Source organism: Pagrus major, chromosome 20 (assembly GCF_040436345.1).
Source record: "Pagrus major chromosome 20, Pma_NU_1.0".
NCBI classification, from domain to species: Eukaryota; Metazoa; Chordata; class Actinopteri; order Spariformes; family Sparidae; genus Pagrus; species Pagrus major.
In genome coordinates, this window is record NC_133234.1 from 25,514,641 (window position 1) to 25,539,493 (window position 24,853).

Consider the following 24,853-nt stretch of genomic DNA (forward strand, 5'->3'; position numbering starts at 1 on the left):
TGGAGACAAAGGAGCAAAAGAGACAAAGAAAAAGAGAGAATAGAGGAGGTTGTAAGAAGTTACGATTAACTTAATCACCCAGGAGAGTCAGTGGCATGTTTTTATATCCTTTATATTATATATATATATCTATTGATGCGTTTAAAAGCAGATTATGCTCGTTCTTCCTTGCCTCACTTATTGAGAGTCAATGCTGCTCTAACTGATTTAGCAGCACAAACACATGAATTTATTGTAAAATCTCAAATGAAACTGTCAATTTATCTTTGTCCCAAACTGACCTGGCAGTGTTTCTGACCTGCTGACACCCAGACTACCTTGTAATTTGTCTGCACTGGGGGAACAAACACCCAGTTAAGTCACAGAAGTGAATGAAAATACAGTGTGAAGTCAGATGAAAGAGAAATCAATAAAATCTTACCTTTAAAAATGCACCTTGTGTCGTTTTTTTGGCCTCTGTGATGCCACACAGCCGGTGGTGCTTAATGGCGTCTCTCCCTCCTCCTCTTCCTCGCTCACCTCTTAAGAAAACCACCCCTTCTTGTTTCCAGCTGCCCTCAAACACACACTCGTCTGTTTTTAGGGCGTCTTTAGCTCGATGTCATGTGAACTTGGCATCGGTGTGAATTTGAGGATTCTTCCTTGTGCATGTGCATGTGTGTAAAAGAAAGGGCCATCACAGTACTCTTCCTTTAGCTCTGAGGATTAGCGGTCATCTCATTAGCTCCCGTCCAATCTCTGACCAGTGTCAGTGTGTGTGTGTGTGCGTGTGCATGAAACAACGGTGGGCGGATGAGTGGCTAATGAGCATCGTGATTCTGAGTCAGGATCAGGTCAGCTGTCAGGGCAGTCATTTTACATGTATGTAACATAGATATTTACATGTTTATTGATGTTTGTGAACGTCAGTAGTTTTGCAGATATTTCCACATGAACAAAAAACTGGGTAAAGCCTGCACACTCCAGGACACAGAAGTTTAAAGGTGCTACGCTTTGGGATTGTAGGACGGGTCGGCTGCCACCAGAACCTTTTCAACTGTGGCTGTCAAAACAGACTCTGTGTGAAAGTAGCTGAACAACAGAAATATCTCAGTGTGGCCTCAATCTGAATACTTTCATAGAGACTGTAATCATTTATAAATCTCCAGCAGTGAATCAGTACTTTGGACTGAAACACTCATGTGACTCAAGGGGAGTGTTTTTGTGAACCAATCAGCATTCTGTGTGTGTGTGTGTGTGTGTGTGTGTGTGTGTGTGTGTCTCTCTCTCTCTCTCTCTCTTTAGTACAGATCCACAACCAGACGATCAGATTCACCTTCAGACTGAACTAACAACGTCCTCTGAGTGAGTTCATCTACAGGAGAGAGGAGGAGGAAACTACAACACTGCAGACGCTCCACACAATGAAGGTGAGTCCGACTAGAACCAGAACTCAAAGTAAACTTCAGTGAAGTGAAGGAGGAAGTGGAGCTGTGACTGACTGTACTGTCTGCTGTGTTCACAGCGTCACTTCATGGCTTCCAGGTTAGAGGAGGATCTCTGCTGTCCGGTGTGTCATGATGTCTTCAGAGAGCCTGTCCTTCTGTCCTGTAGCCACAGCTTCTGTAAAGACTGTCTGCAGAGCTGGTGGACAGAGAGACAAACACGGGAGTGTCCAGTTTGTAAGAGAAGATCTTCAAAGGAACGACCACCTGTAAACCTGGCGTTAAAGAACCTGTGTGAGACCTTCTTACAGGAGAGAGGTCAGAGAGCTTCAGAGGATCTCTGCAGTCGGCACTCTGAGAAACTCAAACTCTTCTGTCTGGACCATCAGCAGCCGGTGTGTCACATCTGCAGAGACTCAGAACAACACACCAACCACAGATTCAGACCCATCGATGAAGCTGCACGACAACACAAGAAGAAACTTCAGGAAACTCTGGAGCCTTTAAAGAAGAAGTTAAAGGTTTATGAAGAAGTTAAAGTGAAGTTTGATCAGACAGCAGAACACATGAAGGTCCAGGCCCGACACACAGAGAGGCAGATTAAGCAGCAGTTTAAGAAGCTTCACCAGTTTCTAGAAGAGGAAGAGGAGGCCAGGATGGCTGCACTGAGGGAGGAAGAGGAGCAGAAGAGTCAGATGATGAAGGAGAAGATGGAGGCTCTGAGCAGAGAGATAGCAGCTCTTTCACACACAGTCAGAGCCACAGAGGAGGAGCTGAGAGCTGAAGACGTCTCATTCCTGCACAACTACAAGGCTGCAGAGGAAAGAGTCCAGCAGCGCCCCCTGCTGGAGGATCCACAGCTGCCCTCAGGAGCTCTGATAGACCAGGCCAAACACCTGGGCAACCTGAGCTTCAACATCTGGAACAAGATGAAGGACATGGTCTCCTACACTCCTGTGGTTCTGGACCCAAACACTGCTCATCCAAAACTCATCCTGTCTGAAGATCTGAGCAGTGTAAGAGGAGGAGAGACACAGAAGCTTCCTGATAATCCAGAGAGGTTTGATTATTACGGGTCTGTCCTGGGCTCTGAGGGCTTTAACTCAGGGACTCACAGCTGGGACGTCGAGGTTGGAGACAGTACAGTCTGGTCACTGGGTGTGTTAGCAGAGTCTGCCAAGAGGAAGGGAAACACACTGACTGGATTATGGAGAATAATGTTATTCAATGGTAAATACTTGTTGCTGTCACCATCAGCTCAACCCACTGATCTCGTAGTGCAGAAGAAGCTCCAGAGGATCAGAGTGAATCTGGACTGGAACAGAGGAAAGCTGTCGTTCTCTGATCCTGATACTAACACACACCTACACACCTTCACACACACTTTCACTGAGAGGATGTTTCCATACATTTACACTTGGAATAAACTGAAGATATCCCCCCTGAAGGTGTGTGACAGTGGAACAGAGCAGTTAAAGAAGTGTTTCATCTCTGGAAAGACGCCCTGAAATAAAACTGTCTCTCTCTGCAGGAGAAAGACAAATATTTTTGAACTTGATGCTACATGAGCAGAGAAAACAGAGTCAAAGGGCTGTGGTGTTCACTTCTACTCAAAAGGTAGAAAGCCTACAACACCCAGAGTGCACAGCGCTGCACCGGATTGGACGGGGCTCGGTTTTGGCTCAGAGAAAGTTCTGAAAGAGGAGACAGTGAGGCGGCTGGATGGTGACGAACAATATTGTGTTGCAGCTGTTGCAGTTTCACCGCTGTTGATCCGATCATCTGCCCCTCAGGTGGTTGCCAGGTTGTGCACTAGTTAACGTTAATCTTTTCCCCCACAAACTGGCAACTACGACACAAAGTCACCACGTGATACAAACTGTGTGATACTATTGGCTGACAAACCTCGTTAGAAGCTGAACCGACTGTCAGAATTCTGACACAGAGATAAACAGAACAATTCATTTGGACCCGACAAACATTTTAAAATCATTTATTCACAATCATAATAATGTTTTTAAGGAAAAGAGGGACTTTTATTCTGCACCGTTCTACGAGCTCTGTAGATGTTTTATTTCTAAAATGATTTGTCAACATAAAAATGTCGTCAACATGTTGTTTAAATTAAAAATCACAGAATTCAGCCTGTTCAGCTGCAGCTGCTCCTCCTGCTGTCTCATCATTCACAAAACACGTATGTTCATTTTTTATGTTTTGATTTTGGTTTGTTTGACAGTTTGCTTTGTGTTTCTGTTGTCGACCTTTGTTTCAATGTGTGTGTGTGTGTGTGTGTGTGTGAGGATGGGCACAAATAAACAAATCAATTAATAACTGCATGTTTCGTTGTTCAGATCCAAAAACTTTATTTCAAATTCAAGTCCAGATTATAAAGTTTCCAAACAATAAAATCAAAGTTTTATGACACATATGAAATGTTTGTAATAAAATAAAATATATTAAATGATGGAAAATACTGTAAATGTATCTTTATTCCCCTTTTGATGTAATAAAGTCACAATGATTGTGATTCTGTGTGTTTTCAGTCTCCATCAGTTGAACTCTGCTGTCAGTCGTCTGTTCAGTGAGAGGACGAGTCGTTCTGTATTTAAGGTGGACGTCTCAGTTTGGCTTCATGTGATGTTGCTGACTGAAGAACTGAATCTCTCTCTGCTGTTTCTCCCTTCAGAAAAGGTCAAAAATGCAAATATAAATATGAGAGAATAAGAAAAATAAGCAAACAATGAATAAAGACAACAGAAGAAATGACAACAGAAACATAAATGAAGTGACAGTGAGCTCCAGACATGTTTGAAAGCTGCCTGGATGTGATGAGTTGTGCAGGTTTTCTTTCTGCAGCTCTGGGTTGTGCAGCCTGCAGGAGGCAGCAAACAGCAGCTCTGGTCACATTTACAGCTCAGAATTATCTGTTAGACAACTTGTTGATGTTTCTGAGGTTGAGAGATGCAACAAGGATCCAAGTCAGAGTCAAACCGAGGACGACGAGATGGTTTCTGATTCAGCCCGATGACAAACGACCTTTTCTAACACGTGGAGCTGCTCCGGAGACGAACATGGTTTTAAATTTGACTGTTTTTTTTTTCTTTTTCTGGCAATTACAACTTTGATGTGACTGAGCGAAGGCCTGATGTTCTCCTCCACACTCTGCATCTGAACATGTAAAATGAGTGACGGCCACTTTTATTGAATTTTAATTGTTTTTATTCAAACTGTGTTCCCGCTCAAAAACGACCAAACTTCCCTGCACATCCTGTTAAATGATGAATCAATGATGAAGTCATGAAAATGAGATTAGTTATTGAGACGTGATTTAAAAAAATGTGAGATAACAAGGTAATTAAATTGTTGTTAGAATAAAAATAATTTAAGTGTCAAACATTCAGGACGTAACGTTGGTGAGTAAATGAGATAATAGAGAACACTACAGTTCAGGCAGTGCTGGCGCTGGTTCTGATGGACTACAGCCCCTCCAACAACAACAACAAGTGTATCAGACTACATTTCCTGCAGTGAATCAGTACTTTGGACTGAAACACTCCCCTGAGTCACATGTGACCCAATCAGCATTCAGCAGAGGTCTGACAAAGCTCCGCCCTCATCTGACTCACATGAGACAAACCAGGAAACAGTTTGTCGGTGTGTGTGTGTGTGTGTGTGTGTCTCTTTAGTACAGATCCACAAACAGACGATCAGATTCACCTTCAGACTGAACTAACAACATCCTCTGAGTGAGTTGATCTACAGGAGAGAGGAGGAGGAAACTACAACACTGCAGACGCTCCACACACTGAAGGTGAGTCCGACTAGAACCAGAACTGAAAGTAAACTTCAGTGAAGTGAAGGAGGAAGTGGAGCTGTGACTGACTGTACTGTCTGCTGTGTTCACAGCGTCACTTCATGGCTTCCAGGTTAGAGGAGGATCTCTGCTGTCCGGTGTGTCATGATGTCTTCAGAGAGCCTGTCCTTCTGTCATGTAGCCACAGCTTCTGTAAAGACTGTCTGCAGAGCTGGTGGACAGAGAGACAAACACGTGAGTGTCCAGTTTGTAAGAGAAGATCTTCAAAGGATCTACCACCTCGTAATCTGGCGTTAAAGAACCTGTGTGAGACCTTCTTACAGGAGAGAGGTCAGAGAGCTTCAGAGGATCTCTGCAGTCGGCACTCTGAGAAACTCAAACTCTTCTGTCTGGACCATCAGCAGCCGGTGTGTCACATCTGCAGAGACTCAGAACAACACACCAACCACACAGTCAGACCCATCGATGAAGCTGCACAACAACACAAGAAGAAACTTCAGGAGACTCTGGAGCCTTTAAAGAAGAAGTTAAAGGTGTTTAAAGAAGTTAAAGTGAAGTTTGATCAGACAGCAGAACACATGAAGGTCCAGGCCCGACACACAGAGAGGCAGATTAAGCAGCAGTTTAAGAAGCTTCACCAGTTTCTAGAAGAGGAAGAGGAGGCCAGGATGGCTGCACTGAGGGAGGAAGAGGAGCAGAAGAGTCAGATGATGAAGGAGAAGATGGAGGCTCTGAGCAGAGAGATAGCAGCTCTTTCACACACAGTCAGAGCCACAGAGGAGGAGCTGAGAGCTGAAGACGTCTCATTCCTGCACAACTACAAGGCTGCAGTGGAAAGAGTCCAGCAGCGCCCCCTGCTGGAGGATCCACAGCTGCCCTCAGGAGCTCTGATAGACCAGGCCAAACACCTGGGCAACCTGAGCTTCAACATCTGGAACAAGATGAAGGACATGGTCTCCTACACTCCTGTGGTTCTGGACCCAAACACTGCTTATCCAAAACTCATCCTGTCTGAAGATCTGAGCAGTGTGATACGAGGAGAGACACAGCAGCTTCCTGATAATCCAGAGAGGTTTGATTTTTTCTTCTCTGTCCTGGGCTCTGAGGGCTTTAACTCAGGGACTCACAGCTGGGACGTCGAGGTTGGAGACAGTACATACTGGAGAGTGGGTGTGTTAGCAGAGTCTGTCCAGAGGAAGGGAGACACACAGTCTGGATTATGGAGAATAATGTTATACAAAGGTAAATACTCGGTGCGGTCACTACCAGCTCCACTCACTGATCTCGTAGTGCAGAAGAAGCTCCAGAGGGTTAGGGTGAATCTGGACTGGAACAGAGGAAAGCTGTCGTTCTCTGATCCTGATACTAACACACACCTACACACCTTCAGACACACTTTCACTGAGAGGATGTTTCCATACATGAGCACTTTGGATAAACTGAAGATATCCCCCCTGAAGGTGTGTGTGACAGTGGAACAGAGCAGTTAAAGAAGTATCTCATCTCTGGAAAGACGCCCTGAAATAAAACTGTCTCTCTCTGCAGGAGAAAGACAAATATTTTTGAACTTGATGCTACATGAGCAGAGAAACCAGAGTCAAAGGGCTGTGGTGTTCACTTCTACTCAAAAGGTAGAAAGACTACAACACCCAGAGTGCACAGCGCTGCACCGGATTGGACGGGGCTTGGTTTTGGCTCAGAGAAAGTTCTGAAAGAGGAGACAGTGAGGCGGCTGGATGGTGACGAACAATATTGTGTTGCAGCTGTTGCAGTTTCACCGCTGTTGATCCGATCATCTGGCCCCTCAGGTGGTTGCCAGGTTGTGCACTAGCTGCCTGAACGTTAATATTTTCCCCAACAAACTGGCAACTACGACACAAAGTCACCACGTGATACAAACTGTGTGATACTATTGGCTGACAAACCTCGTTAGAAGCTGAACCGACTGTCAGAATTCTGACGCAGAGATAAACAGAACAATTCATTTGGACCTGACAAACATTTTAAAATCATTTATTCACAATCATAATAATGTTTTTAAGGAAAAGAGGGACTTTTATTCTGCACCGTTCTACGAGCTCTGTAGATGTTTTATTTCTAAAATGATTTGTCGACATAAAAATGTTGTCAACATGTTGTTTAAATTAAAAATCACAGAATTCAGCCTGTTCAGCTGCAGCTGCTCCTCCTGCTGTCTCATCATTCACAAAACACGTATGTTCATTTTTTATGTTTTGATTTTGGTTTGTTTGACAGTTTGCTTTGTGTTTCTGTTGTCGACCTTTGTTTCAATGTGTGTGTGTGTGTGTGTGTGTGTGTGTGTGTGTGTGTGTGTGTGTGTGTGTGAGGATGGGCACAAATAAACAAATCAATTAATAACTGCATGTTTCGTTGTTCAGATCCAAAAACTTCATTTCAAATTCAAGTCCAGATTATAAAGTTTCCAAACAATAAAATCAAAGTTTTATGACACATATGAAATGTTTGTAATAAAATAAAATATATTAAATGATGGAAAATACTGTAAATGTGTCTTTATTCCCCTTTTGATGTAATAAAGTCACAATGATTGTGATTCTGTGTGTTTTCAGTCTCCATCAGTTGAACTCTACTGTCAGTCGTCTGTTCAGTGAGAGGACGAGTCGTTCTGTATTTAAGGTGGACGTCTCAGTTTGGCTTCATGTGATGTTGCTGACTGAAGAACTGAATCTCTCTCTGCTGTTTCTCCCTTCAGAAAAGGTCAAAAATGCAAATTTAAATATGAGAGATAAGAAAAATAAGCAAACAATGAATAAAGACTACAGAAGAAATGACAACAGAAACATAAATGAAGTGACAGTGAGCTCCAGACATGTTTGAAAGCTGCCTGGATGTGATGAGTTGTGCAGGTTTTCTTTCTGCAGCTCTGGGTTGTGCAGCCTGCAGGAGGCAGCAAACATCAGCTCTGGTCACATTTACAGCTCAGAATTATCTGTTAGACAACTTGTTGATGTTTCTGAGGTTGAGAGATGCAACAAGGATCCAAGTCAGAGTCAAACCGAGGACGACGAGATGGTTTCTGATTCAGCCCGACGACAAACGACCTTTTCTAACACGTGGAGCTGCTCCGGAGACGAACATGGTTTTAAATTGAACTGTTTTTTTTGTGTTTTTTTCTGGCAATTACAACTTTGATGTGACTGAGCGAAGGCCTGATGTTCTCCTCCACACTCTGCATCTGAACATGTAAAATGAGTGACGGCCACTTTTATTGAATTTTAGTTGTTTTTATTCAAACTGTGTTCCCGCTCAAAAACGACCAAACTTCCCTGCACATCCTGTTAAATGATGAATCAATGATGAAGTCATGAAAATGAGATTAGTTTTTGAGACGTGATTAAAAAAAATCTGAGATAACAAGGTAATTAAATAGTTGTTAGAGTAAAAATAATTTAGGCGTCAAACATTCAGGACGTAACGTTGGTGAGTAAATGAGATAATAGAGAACACTACAGTTCAGGCAGTGCTGGCGCTGGTTCTGATGGACTACAGCCCCTCCAACAACAACAACAAGTGTATCAGACTACATTTCCTGCAGTGAATCAGTACTTTGGACTGAAACACTCCCCTGAGTCACATGTGAACCAATCAGCATTCAGCAGAGGTCTGACAAAGCTCCGCCCTCACCTGACTCACCTGAGACAAACCAGGAAACAGTTTGTCAGTGTGTGTGTGTGTGTGTGTGTGTGTGTGTGTGTGTGTCTCTTTAGTAAAGATCCACAAACAGACAATCAGATTCACCTTCAGACTGAACTAACAACGTCCTCTGAGTGAGTTCATCTACAGGAGAGAGGAGGAGGAAACTACAACACTGCAGACGCTCCACACACTGAAGGTGAGTCCGACCAGAACCAGAACTGAAAGTAAACTTCAGTGAAGTGAAGGAGGAAGTGGAGCTGTGACTGACTGTACTGTCTGCTGTGTTCACAGCGTCACTTCATGGCTTCCAGGTTAGAGGAGGATCTCTGCTGTCCGGTGTGTCATGATGTCTTCAGAGAGCCTGTCCTTCTGTCATGTAGCCACAGCTTCTGTAAAGACTGTCTGCAGAGCTGGTGGACAGAGAAACAAACACGTGAGTGTCCAGTTTGTAAGAGAAGATCTTCAAAGGCACGTCCACCTGTAAACCTGGTGTTAAAGAACCTGTGTGAGACCTTCTTACAGGAGAGAGGTCAGAGAACTTCAGAGGATCTCTGCAGTCGGCACTCTGAGAAACTCAAACTCTTCTGTCTGGACCATCAGCAGCCGGTGTGTCACATCTGCAGAGACTCAGAACAACACACCAACCACAGATTCAGACCCATCGATGAAGCTGCACAACAACACAAGAAGAAACTCCAGGAAACTCTGGAGCCTTTAAAGAAGAAGTTAAAGGTTTTTGAAAGAGTTAAAGTGAAGTTTGATCAGACAGCAGAACACATGAAGGTCCAGGCCCGACACACAGAGAGGCAGATTAAGCAGCAGTTTAAGAAGCTGCACCAGTTTCTAGAAGAGGAAGAGGAGGCCAGGATGGCTGCACTGAGGGAGGAAGAGGAGCAGAAGAGTCAGATGATGAAGGAGAAGATGGAGGCTCTGAGCAGAGAGATAGCAGCTCTTTCACACACAGTCAGAGCCACAGAGGAGGAGCTGAGAGCTGAAGACGTCTCATTCCTGCACAACTACAAGGCTGCAGTGGAAAGAGTCCAGCAGCGCCCCCTGCTGGAGGATCCACAGCTGCCCTCAGGAGCTCTGATAGACCAGGCCAAACACCTGGGCAACCTGAGCTTCAACATCTGGAACAAGATGAAGGACATGGTCTCCTACACTCCTGTGGTTCTGGACCCAAACACTGCTTATCCAAAACTCATCCTGTCTGAAGATCTGAGCAGTGTTACAGGAGTAAAGATGCAGCAGCTTCCTGATAATCCAGAGAGGTTTGATTATAACTGGTCTGTCCTGGGCTCTGAGGGCTTTAACTCAGGGACTCACAGCTGGGACATCGAGGTTGGAGACAGTACAGTCTGGAGACTGGGTGTGTTAGCAGAGTCTGCTCAGAGGAAGGGACGCATACAGTCTGTATTCTGGATAATAATGTTATACGATGGTAAATACTCAGTGCGGTCACCATCAGCTCTACCCACTGTTCTCGTAGTGCAGAAGAAGCTCCAGAGGATCAGAGTGAATCTGGACTGGAACAGAGGAAAGCTGTCGTTCTCTGATCCTGATACTAACACACACCTACACACCTTCACACACACTTTCACTGAGAGGATGTTTCCATACATTCGCACTGCACATAAACTGAAGATATCCCCCCTGAAGGTGTGTGTGACGGTGTAACAGAGCAGTTAAAGAAGTATCTCATCTCTGGAAAGACGCCCTGAAATAAAACTGTCTCTCTCTGCAGGAGAAAGACAAATATTTTTGAATTTGATGCTACATGAGCAGAGAAAACAGTCAAAGGGCTGTGGTGTTCACTTCTACTCAAAAGGTAGAAAGACTACAACACCCAGAGTGCACAGCGCTGCACCGGATTGGACGGGGCTTGGTTTTGGCTCAGAGAAAGTTCTGAAAGAGGAGACAGTGAGGCGGCTGGATGGTGACGAACAATATTGTGTTGCAACTGTTGCAGTTTCACCGCTGTTGATCCGATCATCTGCCCCTCAGGTGGTTGCCAGGTTGTGCACTAGCTGCCTGAACGTTAATCTTTTCCCCACAAACTGGCAACTACGACACACAGACACCACGTGATACAAACTGTGTGATACTATTGGCTGACAAACCTCGTTAGAAGCTGAACCGACTGTCAGAATTCTGACACAGAGATAAACAGAACAATTCATTTGGACCTGACAAACATTTTAAAATCATTTATTCACAATCATAATAATGTTTTTAAGGAAAAGAGGGACTTTTATTCTGCACCGTTCTACGAGCTCTGTAGATGTTTTATTTCTAAAATGATTTGTCAACATAAAAATGTTGTCAACATGTTGTTTAAATTAAAAATCACAGAATTCAGCCTGTTCAGCTGCAGCTGCTCCTCCTGCTGTCTCATCATTCACAAAACACGTATGTTCATTTTTTATGTTTTGTTTTTGGTTTGTTTGACAGTTTGCTTTGTGTTTCTGTTGTCGACCTTTGTTTCAATCTGTGTGTGTGTGTGTGTGTGTGTGTGTGTGTGTGTGTGTGTGTGAGGATGTGCACAAATAAACAAATCAATTAATAACTGCATGTTTCGTTGTTCAGATCCAAAAACTTTATTTCAATTTCTAGTCCAGATTATAAAGTTTCCAAACAATAAAATCAAAGTTTTATGACTCATATGAAATGTTTGTAATAAAATAAAATATATTAAATGATGGAAAATACTGTAAATGTATCTTTATTCCCCTTTTGATGTAATAAAGTCACAATGATTGTGATTCTGTGTGTTTTCAGTCTCCATCAGTTGAACTCTGCTGTCAGTCGTCTGTTCAGTGAGAGGACGAGTCGTTCTGTATTTAAGGTGGACGTCTCAGTTTGGCTTCATGTGATGTTGCTGACTGAAGAACTAAAGTTACAGTTGTAACTACGGTTCTATGCGTCCCTACTGACCGCCAGAGGCGGTGCTTTAAGCACTGGATAACTCCGCCCGCGCTAGCCCATGTCGAGTACGAATAACAACAACGTCACCTGTGACCCCTGCATGACCCCCGGGAGGCTATATCTTCCGGTGTCAGCAGGCAATCGGCTCCCAAAATCTGCTCGCGAATGCGCAAGGATTCTGAGTGACAGAGCACTCTGGCGGTCATCAGGGACTCATAGAACCGCAGTTACAACTGTGACTTTCGTTTTATTTCGTCCCTACTGACCGCCAGAGGCGGTGCTTTAAGCTCTGGATGACATATACCAACAGTGTCATGAAGAATCCCACAACCCACCTTACTGATGAGAGGTTGAAGACCCAGGGCAAAGGACCACGCCCAACGGGTGGGGAGCAGCAACATTAAGCCAGTAAAACCGATGGAAAGTACCCGGCGACGACCAAGAGGCTGCAGCGCAGATGTCATCCAGGGGTACGCCTCTCAGGGCAGCCCAGGACGTGGAGACACCCCGTGTTGAGTGGCATCTGACCCCCGTCGGCAATGCTTGACCACTGACCCTGTAAGCACAAGAGATGGTGTCCACAATCCAATGAGAAAGGCGCTCTTTGGAGAGGGCAGAACCCTTGTTATGACCCCCATAGCAAACAAACAACTGTTCCGTCTGCCGCACATGTGCAGTGGCACTGATATAGGCAACCAGGGCCCGTACAGGGCACAAAGCACGCAACTCATCATCAGCCGCTGGGGGATCAAACCGCGCCAGGTGAAAACGGCGGTTGACATGGCCACGGGGCAGGGTCTTTGGCAGAAACGCAACATTAGGCCACAGGGTCACCCCTGAACCATCAGGCCCCCAATGCAGGCAGGACTCACTGACAGACAGAGCATGCAACTCCCCAACCCGTTTCGCTGAGGTGATGGCCAGGAGAAAGGCTGTCTTCAACGACAGCCACTTGAGGTCAGCCTGGGCGATAGGTTCAAAGGGTGAAGAAGACAGGGCCTTCAGCACCAGGGAGAGATCCCACGCTGGAACCCTAGGGGACACCGAGGGCCGCAGCCTCAATGCCCCCCTTAGAAATACAGACACCAGCCGCTGCCACCCTACGGTAGCATTGTCTATCAGGTCATGCGAGCCGCAGCAGAGCTTTCGCAGCAGTGGAAACCAGGGCCTCCCTGGCCAGAACGGGGTTACCAGGAGGAGGCGGTGGCCGCAATGAAGGACCCGCTGCAGCGTCAGGAGGATGAGAGGCAGCAATGGGAAGGTGTACAGGAACACGTTGGGCCACTCGTGCACCAAGGCATCCTGTCCCAGGGGACTGTCCTCCTCCATCCAGGAAAACCACAGGGGACAGTGAGTTGAATCCCTCAAGGCAAAAAGATCCACCTCTGCCCTGCCGAAAACGCCCCAGATAAGCTCGACAACCTCTGGGTGTAGCCTCCACTCCCCCGGCGGAGGCTTGTGCCGGGAAAGGAAATCTGCCACCTGATTCCGGTCCCCCGGGAGCCACACCGCTCGCAAGCCCGACAGACGGGGAGCAGCCCATGTCAGCAGGCACTGGGACACCTGCCACAGTTGCGCCGACTTGGTGCCCCCCTGATGATTGATCTGGGAGACCACTGCCTTGTTGTCCGACCGGACCAGCACATGTTTCCCCTACAGGTGCGGTAGAAAATGTTGCAGAGCCAGGTGGACAGGGGCGCGGACACATACCTGAGACACCCTGATCAGCTTGTGCTTGTGAAACTTGGGGTCAAGATGGAAGCTGTTCAGCCACATCTGGAGCGGGTGCAGGAGCAACAGGCTGGAAGGTATGGCAGTTGATGCAGCCGTCAGTTTGCCCAGGAGCTGCAGGAACTGAATGTAAGGTAGCTGCCTGCCTCTCTCGAAGAAAGGAAGGAGTCGGAGGATGTCGTCCACACGTTTCTCTGACAGATAGGCCGTCATGGCTACCGAGTCCAGAACCAGACCCAAATAGGCAGTCCGCTGAGTGAGGACCAGGCAACTTTTTGCAATGTTGACAGTGAGGCCCAGTCGGGCCACATGCAACAGAAGACGGTTGGTTTCCCGGATCACCTGGGCTCGGGAATGCGCGCACACCAACCAGTTGTCGAGACAGGGCAGGACCTTCATGCCCCCCGCCTGCAGAGGCGCCAAGGCTACCGCAACACCCTTGGGGACAGGGAGAGTCCAAAGGGGAGCACCCTGAACTGGTAATGGTGGCCCTGGAAGGCAAACCTCAGAAAGGTCTGATGATGAGCAGCGATTGGGACATGAAAGTACGCGTCCTTCAAATCTATGGACGTGAACCATTCGTTGGGACTGACCCCACGCTGAACATCTGCTGTAGTCAGCATGTGGAATGGCAGAACTTTTAAGTACCTGTTTAGGCCTCGCAGGTCCAGGATGGGCCGTAGTCCACCATCCTTCTTGCCGACGAGAAAATAGGTCGAATAGAACCCCCCGGGATGAAGGAGGGGGTCCACCGGTACGATGGCACCTTTGTCCAGGAGGGTGGACAGTTCCTGGGCTAAGGTTTGGGCCTTGGCCGGGTGGGCGATGGATGTCATTTTCACCCGGCCGAAGGCTGGGGGCCGGTGTCGGAACTGCAGTTCGTAGCCCTGGGTCAAGGTGGAAACTACCGAGGGGTCTGGACAGCAGCAGCCCAGTGACTGAGCTGCTGCTGGGAAAAGCAGCCAACGACCGGCCCCGTGGCCCTAGCGCTGCTGACCCCGGCCCCTGAAGGAACCAGAAGGACGGCGGTCGGGCTTGGAAGCCTGGGGTCGACGTGGTGAGTGGCGCACGGTGAAGCGAAAGTCGCCTGCCGGCTTCTTAGCATCCCGTCGCGACTACCGCTTACCACTCTGGGGAGGCAGCTGTGGAGGACGTGGAGGGGCAGATGGAAAAGCTCTCAGCCTGCTGGAAGTAGGCGCTCTCTTGTGAAGGCCCGCAAGCCGCCGCCTGGTCTCATCAGCTTCGGCTGTGCGATCCAATGCATCCAAAGCTGCAGAGCCAAACAGCTCACCAGGTTCTGCTGACTGGCGGCGAAGGACCCTACGAGTCGCCTCCGTCAGGGGTGACTGGGCCAGCCAAACGTGGCGACGATTGTGGACAAGCGTTGACATAAGTCGACCCAATTCTCTCGTCTGACAGGTAAAAGTCTGCAGTGAGGCATCGCAGACGTCACGGATGGAGTCATCCACCTGAGCATCCTGCAGGGAAGCCGAGAGGGCCAAAAGGAAGTGGGAGAGGGTGTTTTCAAGGCGGCCGATGTGCGCTGCCGTGTTGTAAGCTCTGCAGACATAGTCATCAGTGACCTTACACTGGGCAGAAGGGCACCTGGGGTCCGACTTCATTGCCTCATCCGCAGATACAATCAAGGCAGCAATTGCAGGTTCCACCGCTGGCATGTGGAGAAGACCAACAGCCTCAGCACCCTCCATGCCAGCTAAGGCTCGCTCATCCGGCCCCGGCCTGGTGAGAGCTGACGTGTCCCCCCAGCAGGAATGCAGCTCCTTCAAAAAATCAGGAGAGTGCGGCACCATAGTCTTTGCCGGTGGGGGGTTGCGCCTGTAGAAAGTGCTAGGAGCCTTTCCCTGACTCGGAGCGTCAAGCTGCAGGCATGCCAGGGCAGTCCGGATGATTGCCCCCATGGAGGAGTCATCAGACCTTCGCCGGGAATCCGAGGCTGAAGAATGTGAGGAGCCCGCTGCAGTTGGAGTCGTCAACCCAACCTGGGAATCATTAAACTGGCTCGATGAAGCCGCAATGGAGATAGCATCGTCCACCGGCAGTGGTGACCCCTGAGTAGCCGCAACCACAGTATGTGTTATGTGTAGGCTAAGGAGAAGTGTCTTCATTTTCTCCATATCAGCAGCCAGATGGTCGACCTTAGAGGAGAGCTGGTTGTCAGCCTTCCTCCTCCGTTTTCCTGTGGGCACACCATCCCCATCCCGTGTGGCAGACCGCTTCTGTGCGGCATCCCGACAGGAATCCACCCCCTCAGACTGGAATGAAGGCAGGCAGGATAGTGGATCCATTTGGGCCAGCCTGGCCAGCCTTACTGACCTTGGCATGATGCCACAATTTATGCAGGCTTCATCGGTGATGGCCTCCCGCAGGTGATCCACGCCAAGACAGGACACACACCGGTCATGGCCATCCTCAGGCTCCAGGGACGCCATACAAATGCCACAGGCATGCTCCATCCGGAACCAGGTGGAGAGGTAGCCAAAAGAAAAACAAAGTGTGATGCCGCCAGGACGAGAATGCCAACTCTTTGAAACACAAAGCCAAGTTGGGAGGGACGAGACTGCACAGAGCCAGCAGCACGCCAGTAACAATTGTACCGGGCCATTCAAATGGCCATGCTTTACTTACGTACACCTCGACGTGCGGTTGCGAGAAGAATGAAGGAGCCGATTGCCTGCTGACACCGGAAGATATAGCCGTCGTTTTATTATTATTATTATTCGTACTCGACATGCGATAGCGCGGGCGGAGTTATCCAGTGCTTAAAGCACCGCCTCTGGCGGTCAGTAGGGATGAAATAGAACTGAATCTCTCTCTGCTGTTTCTCCCTTCAGAAAAGGTCAAAAATGCAAATATAAATATAAGAGAATATGTAAAATAAGCAAACAATGAATAAAGACAACAGAAGAAATGACAACAGAAACATAAATGAAGTGACAGTGAGCTCCAGACATGTTTGAAAGCTGCCTGGATGTGATGAGTTGTGCAGGTTTTCTTTCTGCAGCTCTGGGTTGTGCAGCCTGCAGGAGGCAGCAAACATCAGCTCTGGTTACATTTACAGCTCAGAATGATCTGTTAGACAACTTGTTGATGTTTCTGAGGTTGAGAGATGCAACAAGGATCCAAGTCAGAGTCAAACCAAGGACGACGAGATGGTTTTCTGATTCAGCCCATGACAAACGACCTTTTCTAACACATGGAGCTGCTCCGGAGACGAAGATGGTTTTAAATTTAACTGTTTGTTTTTGTGTTTTTTTCTGGCAATTACAACTTTGATGTGACTGAGCGAAGGCCTGATGTTCTCCTCCACACTCTGCATCTGAACATATAAAATGAGTGAAGGCCACTTTTATTGAATTTTAATTGTTTTTATTCAAACTGTGTTCCCGCTCAAAAACGACCAAACTTCCCTGCACATCCTGTTAAATGATGAATCAATGATGAAGTCATGAAAATGAGATTAGTTATTGAGACGTGATTAAAAAATCTGAGATAACAAGGTTATTAAATTGTTGTTAGAATAAAAATGATTTAAGCGTCAAACATTCAGGACGTAACGTTGGTGAGTAAATGAGATAATAGAGAACACTACAGTTCAGGCAGTGCTGGCGCTGGTTCTGATGGACTACAGCCCCTCCAACAACAACAACAAGTGTATCAGACTACATTTCCTGCAGTGAATCAGTGCTTTGGCCTGAAACACTCCCCTGAGTCACATGTGAACCAATCAGCATTCAGCAGAGGTCTGACAAAGCTTCGCCCTCACCTGACTCACCTGAGACAAACCAGGAAACAGTGTGTGTGTGTGTGTGTGTGTGTGTGTGTGTGTGTCTCTCTCTTTAGTACAGAACCACAAACAGATGATCAGATTCACCTTCAGACTGAACTAACAATGTCCTCCGAGTGAGTTCATCTACAGGAGAGAGGAGGAGGAAACTACAACACTGCAGACGCTCCACACACTGAAGGTGAGTCCGACTAGAACCAGAACTCAAAGTAAACTTCAGTGAAGTGAAGGAGGAAGTGGAGCTGTGACTGACTGTACTGTCTGCTGTGTTCACAGCATCACTCAGAGACAAAATGGCTTCCAGGTTAGAGGAGGATCTCTGCTGTCCGGTGTGTCATGATGTCTTCAGAGAGCCTGTCGTTCTGTCCTGTAGCCACAGCTTCTGTAAAGACTGTCTGCAGAGCTGGTGGACAGAGAAACAAACACGTGAGTGTCCAGTTTGTAACAAAAGATCTTCAAAGGCACGTCCACCTCGTAACCTGGTGTTAAAGAACCTGTGTGAGACCTTCTTACAGGAGAGAGATCAGAGAGCTTCAGAGGATCTCTGCAGTCTGCACTCTAAGAAACTCAAACTCTTCTGTCTGGACCATCAGCAGCCGGTGTGTCACATCTGCAGAGACTCAGAACAACACACTAACCACAGATTCAAACCCATCGATGAAGCTGCACGACAACACAAGAAGAAACTTCAGGAAACTCTGGAGCCTTTAAAGGAGAAGTTAAAGGTTTATGAAGAAGTTAAAGTGAAGTTTGATCAGACAGCAGAACACATGAAGGTCCAGGCCCGACACACAGAGAGGCAGATTAAGCAGCAGTTTAAGAAGCTTCACCAGTTTCTAGAAGAGGAAGAGGAGGCCAGGATGGCTGCACTGAGGGAGGAAGAGGAGCAGAAGAGTCAGATGATGAAGGAGAAGATGGAGGCTCTGAGCAGAGAGATAGCAGCTCTTTCACACACAGTCAGAGCCACAGAGGAGGAGCTGAGAGCTGAAGACGTCTCATTCCTGCACAACTACAAGGCTGCAGTGGACAGAGTCCAGCAGCGCCCCCTGCTGGAGGATCCACAGCTGCCCTCAGGAGCTCTGATAGACCAGGCCAAACACCTGGGCAACCTGAGCTTCAACATCTGGAGCAAGATGAAGGACATGGTCTCCTACACTCCTGTGGTTCTGGACCCAAACACTGCTCGTCCAGAACTCATCCTGTCTGAAGATCTGATCAGTGTGAGACGAGGAGATGAACAGAAGCTTCCTGATAATCCAGAGAGGTTTGATCAGTCCTGTTCTGTCCTGGGCTCTGAGGGCTTTAACTCAGGGACTCACAGCTGGGACGTCGAGGTTGGAGACAGTACAGTCTGGTCACTGGGTGTGTTAGCAGAGACTGTCCAGAGGAAGGGATTCATACTGACTGGATTATGGAGAATAATGTTATGGGAAGGTGAATACTCGGTGCGGTCACCATCAGCTCCAGACACTATTCTTGTAGTGCAGAAGAAGCTCCAGAGGATCAGAGTGAATCTGGGCTGGAACAGAGGAAAGCTGTCGTTCTCTGATCCTGATACTAACACACACCTACACACCTTCAGACACACTTTCACTGAGAGGATGTTTCCATACATGAGCACTTTGGATAAACTGAAGATATCCCCCCTGAAGGTGTGTGTGACAGTGGAACAGAGCAGTTGAAGAAGTATCTCATCTCTGGAAAGACACCCTGAAATAAAACTGTCTCTCTCTGCAGGAGAAAGACAAATATTTTTGAACTTGATGCTACATGAGCAGAGAAAACAGAGTCAAAGGGCTGTGGTGTTCACTTCTACTCAAAAGGTAGAAAGACTACAACACCCAGAGTGCACAGCGCTGCACCGGATTGGACGGGGCTTGGTTTTGGCTCAGAGAAAGTTCTGAAAGAGGAGACAGTGAGGCGGCTGGATGGTGACGAACAATATTGTGTTGCAACTGTTGCAGTTTCACCGCTGTTGATCCGATCATCTGCCCCTCAGGTGGTTGCCAGGTTGTGCACTAGCTGCCTGAACGTTAATATTTTCCCCAACAAACTGGCAACTATGACAGAAAGTCACCACGTGATACAAACTGTGTGATACTATTGGCTGACAAACCTCGTTAGAAGCTGAACCGACTGCCAGAATTCTGACACAGAGATAAACAGAACAATTCATTTGGACCTGACAAACATTTTAAAATCATTTATTCACAATCATAATAATGTTTTTAAGGAAAAGAGGGACTTTTATTCTGCACCGTTCTACGAGCTCTGTAGATGTTTTATTTCTAAAATGATTTGTCAACATAAAAATGTCGTCAACATGTTGTTTAAATTAAAAATCACAGAATTCAGCCTGTTCAGCTGCAGCTGCTCCTCCTGCTGTCTCATCATTCACAAAACACGTGTGTTCATTTTTTATGTTTTGTTTTTGGGTTGTTTGACAGTTTGCTTTGTGTTTCTGTTGTCGACCTTTGTTTCAATGTGTGTGTGTGTGTGTGTGTGTGTGTGTGAGGATGAGCACAAATAAACAAATCAATTAATAACTGCATGTTTCGTTGTTCAGATCCAAAAACTTTATTTGAAATTCAAGTCCAGATTATAAAGTTTCCAAACAATAAAATCAAAGTTTTATGACACATATGAAATGTTTGTAATAAAATAAAATATATTAAATGATAGAAAATACTGTAAATGTGTCTTTATTCCCATTTTGATGTAATAAAGTCACAATGATTGTGATTCTGTGTGTTTTCAGTCTCCATCAGTTGAACTCTGCTGTCAGTCGTCTGTTCAGTGAGAGGACGAGTCGTTCTGTATTTAAGGTGGACGTCTCAGTTTGGCTTCATGTGATGTTGCTGACTGAAGAACTGAATCTCTCTCTGCTGTTTCTCCCTTCAGAAAAGGTCAAAAATGCAAATATAAATATGAGAGAATAAGAAAAATAAGCAAACAATGAATAAAGACAACAGAAGAAATGACAACAGAAACATAAATGAAGTGGCAGTGAGCTCCAGACATGTTTGAAAGCTGCCTGGATGTGATGAGTTGTGCAGGTTTTCTTTCTGCAGCTCTGGGTTGTGCAGCCTGCAGGAGGCAGCAAACATCAGCTCTGGTCACATTTACAGCTCAGAATGATCTGTTAGACAACTTGTTGATGTTTCTGAGGTTGAGAGACGCAACAAGGATCCAAGTCAGAGTCAAACCGAGGACGACGAGATGGTTTCTGATTCAGCCCGATGACAAATGACCTTTTCTCACACATGGAGCTGCTCCGGAGACGAACATGGTTTTAAATTGAACTGGTTTTTTTCTTCTTTTTTCTGGCAATTACAACTTTGATGTGACTGAGCGAAGGCCTGATGTTCTCCTCCACACTCTGCATCTGAACAGGTAAAATGAGTGACGGCCACTTTTATTGAATTTTAGTTGTTTTTATTCAAACTGTGTTCCCGCTCAAAAACGACCAAACTTCCCTGCACATCCTGTTAAATGATGAATCAATGATGAAGTCATGAAAATGAGATTAGTTTTTGAGACGTGATTAAAAAATCTGAGATAACAAGGTAATTAAATTGTTGTTAGAATAAAAATAATTTAAGCGTCAAACATTCAGGACGTAACGTTGGTGAGTAAATGAGATAATAGAGAACACTACAGTTCAGGCAGTGCTGGCGCTGGTTCTGATGGACTACAGCCCCTCCAACAACAACAACAAGTGTATCAGACTACATTTCCTGCAGTGAATCAGTACTTTGGACTGAAACACTCCCCTGAGTCACATGTGACCCAGTCAGCATTCAGCAGAGGTCTGACAAAGCTCCGCCCTCATCTGACTCACCTGAGACAAACCAGGAAACAGTTTGTCAGTGTGTGTGTGTGTGTGTGTGTGTGTGTGTGTGTCTCTTTAGTACAGATCCACAAACAGACGATCAGATTCACCTTCAGACTGAACTAACAACGTCCTCTGAGTGAGTTCATCTACAGGAGAGAGGAGGAGGAAACTACAACACTGCAGACGCTCCACACACTGAAGGTGAGTCCGACTAGAACCAGAACTCAAAGTAAACTTTGGTGAAGTGAAGGAGGAAGTGGAGCTGTGACTGACTGTACTGTCTGCTGTGTTCACAGTGTCACTCAGAGACAAAATGGCTTCCAGGTCAGAGGAGGATCTCTGCTGTCCGGTGTGTCATGATGTCTTCAGAGAGCCTGTCCTTCTGTCATGTAGCCACAGCTTCTGTAAAGACTGTCTGCAGAGCTGGTGGACAGAGAGACAAACACGTGAGTGTCCAGTTTGTAAGAGAAGATCTTCAAGGGATCTACCACCTTGTAACCTGGCGTTAAAGAACCTGTGTGAGACCTTCTTACAGGAGAGAGGTCAGAGAGCTTCAGAGGATCTCTGCAGTCGGCACTCTGAGAAACTCAAACTCTTCTGTCTGGACCATCAGCAGCCGGTGTGTCTCGTCTGCAGAGACTCAGAACAACACACCAACCACAGATTCAGACCCATCGATGAAGCTGCACAACAACACAAGAAGAAACTTCAGGAAACTCTGGAGCCTTTAAAGAAGAAGTTAAAGGTTTTTGAAGGAGTTAAAGTGAAGTTTGATCAAGCAGCAGAACACATGAAGGTCCAGGCCCGACACACAGAGAGGCAGATTAAGCAGCAGTTTAAGAAGCTTCACCAGTTTCTAGAAGAGGAAGAGGAGGCCAGGATGGCTGCACTGAGGGAGGAAGAGGAGCAGAAGAGTCAGATGATGAAGGAGAAGATGGAGGCTCTGAGCAGAGAGATAGCAGCTCTTTCACACACAGTCAGAGCCACAGAGGAGGAGCTGAGAGCTGAAGACGTCTCATTCCTGCACAACTACAAGGCTGCAGTGGAAAGAGTCCAGCAGCGCCTCCTGCTGGAGGATCCACAGCTGCCCTCAGGAGCTCTGATAGACCAGGCCAAACACCTGGGCAACCTGAGCTTCAACATCTGGAACAAGACGAAGGACATGGTCTCCTACACTCCTGTGGTTCTGGACCCAAATACTGCTCATCCAAAACTCATCCTGTCTGAAGATCTGAGCAGTGTGACAGGAGGAGAGAGACAGAAGCTTCCTGATAATCCAGAGAGGTTTGATGATTACTTCTCTGTCCTGGGCTCTGAGGGCTTTAACTCAGGGACTCACAGCTGGGACGTCGAGGTTGGAGACAGTACATTCTGGATACTGGGTGTGTTACCAGAGTCTGCTCAGAAGAAGGGAAGCATACAGTCTGGATTATGGAGAATAAAGTTATACAAAGGTAAATACTCAGTGCTGTCACCATCAGCTTCACCCACCGATCTCGTAGTGCAGAAGAAGCTCCAGAGGATCAGAGTGAATCTGGGCTGGAACAGAGGAAAGCTGTCGTTCTCTGATCCTGATACTAACACACACCTACACACCTTCACACACACTTTCACTGAGAAGATGTTTCCATACATTAACACTTGGAGTAAACTGAAGATATCCCCCCTGAAGGTGTGTGTGACAGTGGAACAGAGCAGTTAAAGAAGTATCTCATCTCTGGAAAGACGCCCTGAAATAAAACTGTCTCTCTCTGCAGGAGAAAGACAAATATTTTTGAACTTGATGCTACATGAGCAGAGAAAACAGAGTCAAAGGGCTGTGGTGTTCACTTCTACTCAAAAGGTAGAAAGACTACAACACCCAGAGTGCACAGCGCTGCACCGGATTGGACGGGGCTTGGTTTTGGCTCAGAGAAAGTTCTGAAAGAGGAGACAGTGAGGCGGCTGGATGGTGACGAACAATATTGTGTTGCAGCTGTTGCAGTTTCACCGCTGTTGATCCGATCATCTGGCCCCTCAGGTGGTTGCCAGGTTGTGCACTAGCTGCCTGAACGTTAATCTTTTCCCCACAAACTGGCAACTACGACACAAAGTCACCACGTGATACAAACTGTGTGATACTATTGGCTGACAAACCTCGTTAGAAGCTGAACCGACTGTCAGAATTCTGACGCAGAGATAAACAGAACAATTCATTTGGACCTGACAAACATTTTAAAATCATTTATTCACAATCATAATAATGTTTTTAAGGAAAAGAGGGACTTTTATTCTGCACCGTTCTACGAGCTCTGTAGATGTTTTATTTCTAAAATGATTTGTCAACATAAAAATGTTGTCAACATGTTGTTTAAATTAAAAATCACAGAATTCAGCCTGTTCAGCTGCAGCTGCTCCTCCTGCTGTCTCATCATTCACAAAACACGTATGTTCATTTTTTATGTTTTGTTTTTGGTTTGTTTGACAGTTTGTTTTGTGTTTCTGTTGTCGACCTTTGTTTCAATGTGTGTGTGTGTGTGTGTGTGTGTGTGTGTGTGTGTGTGTGTGTGTGTGAGGATGGGCACAAATAAACAAATCAATTAATAACTGCATGTTTCTTTGTTCAGATCCAAAAACTTTATTTCAAATTCTAGTCCAGATTATAAAGTTTCCAAACAATAAAATCAAAGTTTTATGACACATATGAAATGTTTGTAATAAAATAAAATATATTAAATGATGGAAAATACTGTAAATGTATCTTTATTCCCCTTTTGATGTAATAAAGTCACAGTGATTGTGATTCTGTGTGTTTTCAGTCTCCATCAGTTGAACTCTGCTGTCAGTCGTCTGTTCAGTGAGAGGACGAGTCGTTCTGTATTTAAGGTGGACGTCTCAGTTTGGCTTCATGTGATGTTGCTGACTGAAGAACTGAATCTCTCTCTGCTGTTTCTCCCTTCAGAAAAGGTCAAACATGCAAATATAAATATGAGAGAATAATAAAAATAAGCAAACAATGAATAAAGACAACAGAAGAAATGACAACAGAAACATAAATGAAGTGGCAGTGAGCTCCAGACATGTTTGAAAGCTGCCTGGATGTGATGAGTTGTGCAGGTTTTCTTTCTGCAGCTCTGGGTTGTGCAGCCTGCAGGAGGCAGCAAACATCAGCTCTGGTTACATTTACAGCTCAGAATGATCTGTTAGACAACTTGTTGATGTTTCTGAGGTTGAGAGATGCAACAAGGATCCAAGTCAGAGTCAAACCGAGGACGACGAGATGGTTTCTGATTCAGCCCGATGACAAACAACCTTTTCTAACACATGGAGCTGCTCCGGAGACGAACATGGTTTTAAATTTGACTGTTGTTTTTCTTTTTTCTGGCAATTACAACTTTGATGTGACTGAGCGAAGGCCTGATGTTCTCCTCCACACTCTGCATCTGAACATGTAAAATGAGTGACGGCCACTTTTATTGAATTTTAATTGTTTTTATTCAAACTGTGTTCCCGCTCAAAAACGACCAAACTTCCCTGCACATCCTGTTAAATGATGAATCAATGATGAAGTCATGAAAATGAGATTAGTTACTGAGACGTGATTAAAAAAAAATCTGAGATAACAAGGTAATTAAATTGTTGTTAGAATAAAAATAATTTAA

The 24,853-nt window shown here is 46.1% G+C and overlaps 5 protein-coding genes across 5 annotated transcripts; all 5 read left to right on the plus strand.

The window, feature by feature from the left end:
* Window positions 1-1,304: 1,304 nt before the first annotated feature.
* On the plus strand, window positions 1,305-3,951 carry LOC141015445 (nuclear factor 7, ovary-like). Its single transcript, XM_073489524.1, has 2 exons — window positions 1,305-1,409; window positions 1,505-3,951. Exons 1-2 carry the CDS (start codon window positions 1,404-1,406, stop codon window positions 2,930-2,932), a joined length of 1,434 nt encoding a protein of 477 aa, XP_073345625.1. The 5' UTR covers window positions 1,305-1,403; the 3' UTR covers window positions 2,933-3,951.
* Window positions 3,952-5,104: 1,153 nt separating this feature from the next.
* On the plus strand, window positions 5,105-7,421 carry LOC141016125 (E3 ubiquitin-protein ligase TRIM39-like). The gene is made up of 2 exons (XM_073490390.1): window positions 5,105-5,235; window positions 5,331-7,421. Exon 2 carries the CDS (start codon window positions 5,340-5,342, stop codon window positions 6,726-6,728), a length of 1,389 nt encoding a protein of 462 aa, XP_073346491.1. The 5' UTR covers window positions 5,105-5,235; window positions 5,331-5,339; the 3' UTR covers window positions 6,729-7,421.
* Window positions 7,422-9,003: 1,582 nt separating this feature from the next.
* On the plus strand, window positions 9,004-11,678 carry LOC141015056 (E3 ubiquitin-protein ligase TRIM35-like). Its single transcript, XM_073488955.1, has 2 exons — window positions 9,004-9,112; window positions 9,208-11,678. The coding sequence occupies exon 2, from the start codon at window positions 9,217-9,219 to the stop codon at window positions 10,591-10,593; it is 1,377 nt and encodes a 458-aa protein (XP_073345056.1). The 5' UTR covers window positions 9,004-9,112; window positions 9,208-9,216; the 3' UTR covers window positions 10,594-11,678.
* A 5,814-nt stretch (window positions 11,679-17,492) lies between these two features.
* LOC141015511 (nuclear factor 7, brain-like) lies at window positions 17,493-20,051 on the plus strand. Its single transcript, XM_073489609.1, has 2 exons — window positions 17,493-17,558; window positions 17,654-20,051. Exon 2 carries the CDS (start codon window positions 17,671-17,673, stop codon window positions 19,057-19,059), a length of 1,389 nt encoding a protein of 462 aa, XP_073345710.1. The 5' UTR covers window positions 17,493-17,558; window positions 17,654-17,670; the 3' UTR covers window positions 19,060-20,051.
* Window positions 20,052-21,221: 1,170 nt separating this feature from the next.
* LOC141016105 (nuclear factor 7, brain-like) lies at window positions 21,222-23,586 on the plus strand. The gene is made up of 2 exons (XM_073490366.1): window positions 21,222-21,413; window positions 21,509-23,586. The coding sequence occupies exon 2, from the start codon at window positions 21,526-21,528 to the stop codon at window positions 22,912-22,914; it is 1,389 nt and encodes a 462-aa protein (XP_073346467.1). The 5' UTR covers window positions 21,222-21,413; window positions 21,509-21,525; the 3' UTR covers window positions 22,915-23,586.
* The last annotated feature ends 1,267 nt before the right edge of the window (window positions 23,587-24,853 follow it).